This window comes from Sander lucioperca, chromosome 23 (assembly GCF_008315115.2).
Source record: "Sander lucioperca isolate FBNREF2018 chromosome 23, SLUC_FBN_1.2, whole genome shotgun sequence".
NCBI lineage: Eukaryota > Metazoa > Chordata > Actinopteri > Perciformes > Percidae > Sander > Sander lucioperca.
The window spans coordinates 20,622,362-20,633,009 of record NC_050195.1 but is presented as its reverse complement, the minus strand read 5'-3'; the positions used below and the strand labels follow the sequence as shown (position 1 = coordinate 20,633,009).

The 10,648-nt window shown below is 39.7% G+C and overlaps 1 protein-coding gene across 3 annotated transcripts; it reads right to left on the bottom strand.

Annotated features, from left to right (window-relative positions):
* Positions 1-867: 867 nt before the first annotated feature.
* ccr9b (chemokine (C-C motif) receptor 9b) lies at positions 868-10,162 on the bottom strand. Of its 3 annotated transcripts, XM_031292975.2 has the most exons (4): positions 9,964-10,162; positions 3,923-4,076; positions 3,716-3,774; positions 868-2,295 (listed from the first exon to the last, which is right to left on the bottom strand). In XM_031292975.2, exons 2-4 carry the CDS (start codon positions 3,999-4,001, stop codon positions 1,237-1,239), a joined length of 1,197 nt encoding a protein of 398 aa, XP_031148835.1. In that variant the 5' UTR covers positions 4,002-4,076; positions 9,964-10,162; the 3' UTR covers positions 868-1,236. The 3 variants fall into 3 exon arrangements, with proteins under 3 accessions (XP_031148835.1, XP_031148833.1, XP_031148836.1); XM_031292973.2 differs by lacking the exon at positions 9,964-10,162 and having other exon boundaries at positions 3,923-4,144; XM_031292976.2 differs by lacking the exon at positions 9,964-10,162 and having other exon boundaries at positions 3,919-4,118.
* Positions 10,163-10,648: the final 486 nt, after the last annotated feature.

The window sequence follows — 10,648 nt, the reverse complement described above, 5'->3', positions numbered from 1 at the left end:
CCCAAATGGCTAGCTTTTGCATGTACTCTGGCATTGTGGGGGACGCAACTTGTGGCAGGTGTATTGCTCGAACTGAAGGAAGTGCAGCGTTGAGTGTGAAATTGTTTGGATGAGCGGTTCTAAAAATTAAATTAAATTTGGGCCACTTAATCACTCAACAAGCCATAATCCTGTTTGGATGTGTAATGTCACTGTGATTATGTGACAGCGAGCTCATCACCCCACAGCTCACCCATCAGAGAGGACTGGAAAGCAGGCCACAGGCCCACCATTTAGACTTGCATTAGGCTTTCATGTTCTCAGGTTTTGGTGGCACCAGTCAGACAAGGAAAGACAACTCTTCTGCCTGATTGTGCATTGAATTTCATGCAGATTGAGCACTTTTTGAAGTTGGTGAAACTGAAATCCTGTGCTTTGAAAGTTGTGGCTGAACATGGAAAGTTTTTCAGGCAGCCTGTCTGTGCTACAGCCATTGTGAGGCGATTGTGGGAAACCCCTTTCATGCCAGTTTGAATGGGCATCAGTTAGCATCCACTGTGAAACTGACAAGTCATAGCCAGACGAGGTTCAACAGTTATGAGTGTCGGCACAGACGATGGCACAGACTGTCAACAGGAGGATGTCTAATCAGATCGAAAACATTGTGGATTGAACTGGCCACAGTCAAGTGTGTTTCCCACCACAACATGTCTGTTACACCATTGAAAGCACACAAATACTTTCCCATGTATAGTAGATATAAAGTGTTGATGTCATCACCACTGCATTCGTTTATAGTATGTACTTGAAACTATTGTTGTAACTTCCCTCTTGTTTTTGTGCTGTGCGGACAGAATAGTAACGAAGAAAACTGCAGCATGCTTTAGATTTTTCTCATTTTTAATTTATGTTTTTTACCGACTGAAAATGAACATTACAATAGTTTTTTTTATTCAGTTACAGCAGCACACGACAAATATATGATGGAACAAATGTAAAAATACAAACACTTAAAAAAAACAGTATTTACACAAATGTACAGTTTATACAGTGACTCCAGAAAAACTGTGCTTGTGACTGCCAGAATATGAATGTAATGAATGTAAACTCTAAAGATTGTGTTGCTTTGAAAGTTGAAAATGTTGTCAGTGCTCTGCTAGTAGCAATTAATGCATTAGGGAAAAAATGGTAATATAATACATGTTAGTTGAACTATAGGCTCAGGTTTCAGATTTGGGATTTTAGGAAAATGCGCATTTATATGGAAAGGGCAGGGGTAGTTTCAGTGTCTGACATGACAGAGGGACGTTTGGGAACTGCCTGTATTTTACTGAGCCCTCCTTTGCCCAGACCGCAAGCACACATCTTCACAATCCTCAGGAGGTCTTGTCTGAACCGCACTCCAATGAAGACGTACAGGAATGGGTTTAGGCAGGCATGAGTGAACGCCAGGGTCTTAGCAACCTGTCCAGCAACATCAAAACCAATTACAGTTTTACAATCGGTGATGGTAGTATTGGCCGCCTGTGTGGCCTCCATTATCAGCAGACCATTGTGAGGCAGCTGAGAGATAACAAACACAAACACCACAGCAAAGATGACACGTAAGGCCTTGTGCTTTTCAAAGCTTCTGGCCTGCAGAAGTGTGCGAATGATGACAAAGTAACAAAAGCACATAACTAGTAGAGGAAGGAAAAAGCCCATGCAGATCTGCAGGGACAGAACCAGAATCTTAGTCCGGTTGTACACGTTGCTCCAGTAGACCAGAGCACAGAAGGACTGGCCCGATTTGTCCTCCTTCACCTGGGCGAAGATAAACTCAGGTAGGGCCAGGAGAATGGAGACAAACCAGACGATCAGGCAGGCGAGTTTGCTGTAGAACAGCCTCTTCTTCTTTAGGTTCTGGGCCTTGGTGACCTGCACAATAGCAATGTAGCGGTCCACGCTGATGCAGGTGAGTAGGAGCATGCTGCTGAAGAAGTTGATTTTATAGACAGCTGATACCATTTTGCAGAGACAGATGCCAAAGTCCCAGCCCTTGGTGGCATCAACAGCCCAGAAGGGCAGCATGCACAGGAAGAGGAGGTCAGCCACAGCCAGGTTTAGCAGGTACACGTCGGTCATTGTTTTCAGGCGGTTGCGCACGGTGGTGTAGATCCAAACCACCATCAGATTACCCACGGCACCAAGGATGAAGATGATCCAGAAGAGAGGTGGTTCATACTGTCCACGAAACTCCCTGACCCAGCTTCTGTCACACATGCCTGTGTTTTCATTAAACCCTGAACCATAGTCATCTGGGTAGTCAGAAGGACCCTGCAATAAAACAAAGACAAACTGATTATCTGATGCAATATTAAAGAGGGTTTTGTGCAACAAACAGTGGTGGAAAGTAACAAAGTACATTTACTCAAATACTGTACTTAAGTACAGTTTTTGAGGTACTTGTACTTTACTTGAATATTTCCATTTTCTGCTACTTTATACTTCTCTGGCTCTCTATACATCTCAGAGGCAGATAGAGGTACTTTTTACTTCACTACATTTATTTGATACCTTTAGTTACTTTGCAGATTCAGATCAATAATACAAAATATAATCAACGAATAAATGATGCATTATTATGGATAAAGATAACACTTCATTGATCCATTTGATGAAATTCACAAGCTTCATATTTTTAACAAAAAACAAGCCCCTCCTTTCCCAGCTGCAACATTAACGTAATAAACACATTAATGCATCATTAACTATATTTCAATAATATAACCTATATAATTCTGCTTGATGAGTAGTATATTTTGATGCTAATGCTTTTGTACTTTTACATGTTTGAATGCTTGTAGCAGAGTATTTCTACACTGTTGTGTACTTTACTTAACTTAACTTTACTTACTTTACTTTACTTTAGTAAAATAAATCTGAGTACTTCACCACTGGCAAAAGATATACTGCCTTTTTTTCTCACTTTTCATTTCCTGTCAGGTTTTTTTTTTCTGTCCTTACCCGACTCACATACTGCTGTCAGGGTTTCACAACGTAACATGCTTCTAGTAGGAATACAGTGATATGACATCAAACGCTGTCGGTGATGTTACAAGCTAACCAGAGCGTGCAAAAAAACTGCTGTCAGGTGCAGGTGTTGTGTCTGTACAGGAGAAACCACACTACTGCACAACTTCCTGCTGCTATCCAAGCCTGGGGGTGGGGGTAAATGATCCTGAGGGGCTTCAGAAAGGGGCCCGCAGCAGAACTCATTACCCAAGAAGCATCAAGTTTAGATTTAGGGCAGAGATAAACAGCGGGGTGAAGCTGAAGCTTAGGTTCTTACAAACAATGGAAAGTTTGATGCTGATGCGGCTATGAATGTGACATTTGAGTATCCTACAGATGTCTGCTTTAGATTTAAATCTACTGTACCCCGAACATGAAATCCAAAATATAAACATATTGCCGACATAAAGATTACCAAATATATCATATTTAATAAAAAGCATTGACCTGGCATTGTTCACAAATCAACCAGAGTTTTAAGTTTTACCATACGGTATTCTTTAAATACTACAGCATAAACACACATGCACTAAAATCACAGATGTGAAAGGTGCGATGGTGAGTCAGTGTCACCTTTGTTCTATTCCAGCATCTATACTGACATCAACATTTTCTTTGTAACTGGTTCATTGTTTTTCCCTGGTGGCAATGTTACAGATAATGATATCAAATAAATACTTACAGATTCAGCATAATCACTTTCTGTGGTCATATATGTGGTAAATGGCTCCTCCATGTTATCTAAAAAGAAACACAGGACATTAGTATATCACATCAAAACCTTAATGTAACAAGGATATAATATACCATATGGGGGGAAATTAAGCTTAAATGTTAAATAGAAAATGCCCTGTCTATTTTCTACCAGTACAACAAATCACTTACCCACTCAGTGATGAGATGTAGTTCTCGCAGTTCTGTTTCTTTGTCTGTGTAGTACAACTGGTAACTTTGACAACCAGACTCATGTTCACTTGCTTATATGGTTTCCCTTTGACCACAGGATCACGTGCTGATACATATCACGCCATCTCCTTCTCAGTCTGCAGAAGAAAAACAACACACGACCCCTGATGATGTATAGTTCTTTTCCCAAATTTCCATATAGATAAAACATGCATCAACTGAAAGGTTTCCAAGTATGATTTTTGAATAGTGGTGACAGTGTGACAGTTTTAAAGGGGAAGCTGTGACTTTTTAAAACTTAACCCACTGAACCATGGCCACCAAACTACAACCAAAACAATACACCCACATTTCTTTCACAGCCGATTAAGTTCTATCAAGTCGAAGCCTGTTTTTGACACACTTTTGTATACACAGGTGGAGCACTTAACACCACAAGATGAGTGATGCATGAAACTGAAAACCGTGAGGTGTGATTAAAGATCAAAACCTGAGGAGGTAGTCGATGTTGAGATGTAAGCCCCATTGTCTAAGTGCACTTCCAGCTGTTTAAAGCTCAGACAGTGTGGTCTAAAACGACTGCCCAAGCAACCATTATCTTTTAAAATGTCTTACTGAATAAATATGTGTTTAAACAGTGTGAGGGAAGTTTTTGAGAGGTTTCAATTGTCTGGGACTTTCTTTTTCATGTCAGGGGTGATGGAATATGCCTTGGAAAATAAAGAGATGTTCAACTTGTTAAAGTTCATTTAAAAGAACAAGTCCACAGTTTAAAAAAAAAAAACATTAATACCACTCATGTTTGTACGGTAAACATGAAGCCAGGAGGTTTATCTTAGCCTAGCATAAAGATCGCAACTCAACAAAGTTACTGCGTCTTCAGTCTACAGATTAAACAAATAAGATATGAGGAGTTTATATGTCAGCTGTAGAGGTACTGGGAGGCAGATTTTAAAATAGGCCTACATTTAAACAGAGCTAGGCTAGCTGTTTCTCTCTCTCTGTTTCCAGTGTTTATGCTAAGCTAAGCTAACTGGCCGCTGGCTAAGCTTTAGCAGACAAATATGAGAGTGGTATCGATCTTCTTCTCTAACTTTTAGCGACAGAATGAATACCATGCCTTCAACTGGATTTGAGTTTGTTTCATCCCAGTCCAATTTAACTGTATGACTCCAGTTATTCATACAGGAGCAAAGGCACTGCACTATAAAAACCAACACATACTGTATATTCCAGTGTCAATTGCTGCCAAGTTAAAAGGCCTTCATGTGACATGTTCTGAAAAAACAAGCTCTTTGTTGTGAAAATGGGGAAATCCAAAGTTCATCGGTATTGCCAAGAGTAAAGGGAAATGGATATCATGACAAATAGTCACATAGCTAGCCACACTGTGACAAAAAAAAAAAAATTGAAATTCCCTGTCATACCACCCACGTCACCTAAAGCCAAACAAAGTTTAATGTAAAAAAACATCTCATCTTGAGACCAAGAAAGGGATTGAATAAAGTGACAAAATAAATCTAAGTTTACGAAGTCAGCGATAATGTGGTTTTGAAAGTGAAGTGTTTAAATTAGTTTTCTGGCTGTTAGTGTGTCTTACTTTTGTGGGGCTGTTTTGTGAAGGCCCTCTGAAAGACATGAGTGAGGTGCTATATTCTTACAGTTTCACATCCTGGCCTGATGTTACTTTTAGCATACTGTATCGTGAACACTCGATGCAGAGTGTGTGGGCCATTAGCTCTTCAGATTTCTACCAAATGCTGGTTGCGTTTCTCGGTTTTGATCACAGTGAAGTAGGGGGAAACGGCTGTGTCATGAATAGATGAGTGTTTTCCTTCTGGGAACAAGCTGTTGAAGAAAGTAGCAGACTGGTTTGTTTTTAATCTTTGCAAAGAGACAGAGGTTTGTTGGGAACTACTGGTTTTCAACGAATGAATACTTTATGGCTTATTCTGACTCTGATTATGCTTTGCAATGATGCACATTGTTATGTTTGTATCAGACAAATGAAAAAATATACACTGCTCTTAGCTTTAATCATTGACTTTGTATGCTTTTATCGTCACTTCTGGATGACAAAAACTCTTTAAAAATCTTTTTTTTATTTTTATGGACAGGAAACCAGCACAGTAACTGTGCTGAATCACCTCAGTTTTACTACACAAAATGGATTTGACTAAGCACTTATGATCTCACAGTCACGTATGAATAATACAGAAGCCTTTATTACAATCCTCTGCTACAAAGAGTCACAATGGCAAGGTCACAAAACACATACAGGACAGAAAAAGGCACCACATTTGCATCAGATTAACCTTTACTATAGTTCTACGAGGTTAGTAGTTCTGCTTATATTCTATATTCTATGCTATATAACTTTAATTCTTAAATGTATCCAGATTTTGAAATATATGATCATTTCATGTGGAGCTTCCTTCAGGCTGTTATAAATAGTCAGATTCATGTAACATATGACCTGACAGCTCTCTTAGTGCTGGGTTAGTTAAAAGTTTGGGGCCTAAAATGGTGAGAAAATGTTGAGAATCCATGAATTAGTCACCTGTATGGGATGATGCAAGCAGTCTGGTTTCACTTCATAACAGGTTGCAGTGCATGATGACAAATGGGGGGAAACGTTAGTCTGTCGAATTAGTCCAGCATATTTTATGTTTCATCTTCAGCTGTAGCAGAATCTCATTTAAAAGGCATTATAATAAAAATAAAGTCTAATGATGCAGCTGCAGTGATTCACCTGTTACAACTTACACCTCAAATCACTATCCTGAGAAAAACAGTCAAATAAGAAGCACATTTGAATCATAGGTCATTAAGGTTAATAGTGCAGTGTAAAATAGGAAATACAGTGGTGATGCATTGTTATAGTTTTGGGTTAGGGTTAGGGTTATCTAAAATAAATAGCACACTGGATCGAAAGTGAGCGTTTTTTTAATATGATTTGTGTATGAGTTGATGTCTCTGAGGTGAATATGCTGAGTCAGACCTGAAACCAGTAAGACCATCACTCACAAATGTTCACATTGTACAGTGCTTATTTGAGATAGTTGTTAAATGATGTTAATAATGTCGATAATGATTACACCTTTTTCAGTTGCATCTTCATGTCACCACAAACAACAGACCACACAACTCTTTCTGCAGTTTTAATCATATCCTTATCATACTAACCTAGGTCTGCATCATAAGCACTAAAATGACACAGAAGTCAGCTTGAGTGTTGCGTCATTTGCTGAACTCAAAGTATACTGAATGTTGTAGATATGCTATCTCTTATCAAGATTAAAAACTAACACAGTGAGCAATAATTCTCAGAAGATTAACAGATATCGGGGCGGCTTCTAGCTCACCCAGTAAGAGCGTGCGCCCCATGTAGGCTGGGTCCTTTGCAGCGGCATGGGTTTGAATCCAACCAGCTGCCCTTTGCTGCGTGTCATCCCCCATCTCTCTCCCCCTTTCCTGTCTATCTAATAAAGGGAAAAAGCTCCAAAAAATAATCCTAAAAAAAAGGTATTAGATGCACATTTTGGCATCTGATATTGATGATCTGATCTGTTTATCTCAAGCTGTGCCACCTTTTTGTAAGTGGCAGATTATAGAGTGATAAGCCCCTGGTAGCTGAGAACTCACATAACCATTTACAACATTTATCACTGCCTCCAGACTGTCGTGGGCCTGTCATGTCACAACCCACATAGAAATAGCCAAGGCCTGCTGGCCAGGAGGTAGAGCTGAGGAACCAAAGGGTGAGTCACAGAGATGGAGGCAGAGACAGAAGGTCTGTTGGGAAAAACAAACCACAAATATTCTATCTATTAGTGCTTTGCAGTTAATCCTTGACTCTTTCGTTGAAAGATCAGTTGAAGGAACAATCTCAACTAGAAGAAAAAGCACTTTATTAATCCCTCAGTGGAGGAATTTCATTTTTTACACCCTGTTGTTGTCACATTACACAAAGAGGCCTGCAGTACATACATGCACGTGCATTAATGGAGAGGTGTCGGAGCCACATAGTCGGCACTCCAAGCAGTTGGGGGTTCGGTGCCCTGCTCAAAGGAGCACCTCTCCAGTCCACACTCTGTGCTTTGGTTCATACAGGACTTGAACCGGCCACCTTGGACTGAGCTGCCTTTGCCGCCCTTCTAAAGGTCCATACTTTTTCCAGAAATTGTAACTGTAACACAACATTTTTGAATAAAGAGGTACAAAGGTGCAATCTACTTGTACTGGGGTCACTGGAGATCATATAACGTTCAATGAACAGTCGCCACGGTGGGCTCAATAGACAATTACGCAACCGTGTTAAATGGTTAAACATAGTGTAACAATTGCACATCACGTCCATTGTATAGATAAATGGATCTAAAGTCTGTCTGTGTGTCTGTCTGTCTGTCTATGAATTCAACATTTCATTTGTAAGGGGAAGGAAGTGTTGGCGGTCTCACTTCAAGTAAATAAGTAAACATACTGTTTACTGTGTAGTCTGTCTCTACTTCTTTATAAAGCTGTGTGATACTGATGTTGAGAGAACTATTCAAATCCCAGAAGACAGCAGCCTTTAGACCAGACAATGTGCATTTGTAATAAAGGACCAAAAGATTTAAAGCTATCTGTTGTTCCTCTGAAAATCCCACCATCATTGTTTTTAAACAGCACTCTGGACATCACCTTAAATTCAGAAACCTGTGTCATTTCTTGCACGCAAATGCCTGCTTGGTGATTCTGGAGAAGAATCAAACAACAGAAGCTTTTTGTCTTGCTAGTGAAACTGAGAAAACCCCTTTGATGCCTTGTCAGTGAGCAGGAAGCTACTCTGTAAATGGGTACATCACTCTCTCTGACATGTATTAACAGTTGCCCCATATTGTGGGAAAGTACTGTCACTGTCGCTGCTGTCAGCAGTGCGAGAGATTGAGTTTGGTATTGAGAGACACTATTCACCACTTCCTGTGTATAACTGCTCGCTGTGATTTATTTCATGCACTGATAGACAACTGTTTGCCATTTGCATCCTATCTGAAATTATCGGCAGTTTTCCCATAACGGTTTCTCTTCAGCTGCTACTAATAGAAAACAGAAGCACACACGCAAATGTAAATTCACACGTATGATTAGGCAACATAATACATGTTTTTCCTGATCTTTATTTTGGTATAGGAATAAACAGATGGATGTGGAATTAAATTTATTTTCATACATGTGTCACCTTTTATCTCTTGTGTTTTGACAGCAAAACAAAAAGGGTTTAAAGAATATTGTTGTTAGTCTTGTATGTGTTACTATGCCACATGTGTTTTCTCATTAGTCCCCTCCCCGGTTTTACACCACGCATACAACTCAGGCACATGATGCATAAACAACACAAGTGTAAGTCAGGACAGACTGTGCCTTGGAGAGTTTCACTGAAAACAACAAGGGGGTTGACGGGTGACTGGCTGGTGACCACTTTGTTTCTCAATCCACTTCAAGGCAAAAACAAATCAGGTCTTTCTCGAGACTCTTGAAACAGCTGAGGAAGCAGATGAATTAAATGTGTTGAATTTAAAAGAAAAATTATCACACAACCACATTGTGTAAGCGCAGGTGATGAAACAATACTAATTTAGAAATTTGGTATTACCAAACAGCTGGAGGATGCATTTCACAATCATTCGTGTGACTCTCTGGCTTCCTTATGTTGAATCGGTTCAAACACGGGGGAGGTTTTTGTTGTCTTATTTTATTACATGTTTCAATCATCTCTTTGATTCAGCATAAAGTAATATAGTAGATACCATCATAATAGCCCTGCTTACTCTAGTGGACATTCATGCAGCCTTACCTGATAGCCCAGGCCATCTGTTTTGACACATATACAATTTAACACAAGGGCCCCGTTTTCACCTGGTATTAAAATCCGATCTGAGTGATTGGTTCCAGGGGATTGCATGTTATCCACCTTTTTCTTTATTTTTGCATACACATTAGTATATGTATATACTAATAAAGGAAAAAAATGCCATATCTTACCTTGAGTTTGTTACAAATTTCTCCATCCATGTTGCTGAAGTCACTGTTTATACTCCACACTGTCTGCATCCACCTTTATCATACTGAGTGAGGTATCAGGGGCATCCTGGAGGCTCAGTGAATAAAGCCATCCTTATTCCCAATGTGGAGTGGACAAATCACCCCAACCTCCTTCTTCCTTTTGTCTCGTCTTTCTCCTCAGAGCTCTAGAGCCCATCAGGAGGAAATGACAAATATGTTTGAAAAAAAGAGACTGGAGAATGTATACATACATACTGGCCTGTGAAACCACACAGTGGTTAATACATGAAGCAACAGTGCAAAAAAACAGCTCACCATAATCTTCTTCTGAGTCCACATTCTCTTAACACTTTGTATATGTTGTAAACAGTAATTGCATGAATTGAGGCCACATTTTGCCACTGAGATCAATCATACATTCCCATCATGGTTTATCAGGAGAGGCATATATTTTAGTAATTTGTGCATTTTTGCAGTCTGGCGCCCCCTTGTTGAACCAGTCAGTTTCAGACACAGTGATGTTTATTCAGTCTTAAAGGTCCCATGGCATGAAAATTTCACTTTGAGGTTTTTTAACATTAATATGTGTTCCCCCTTCCAGTCCTTCACGGGACATATCACAGCCTGATATTTTCACAAGGCTCGAACATGCAGAAAAAAAAAC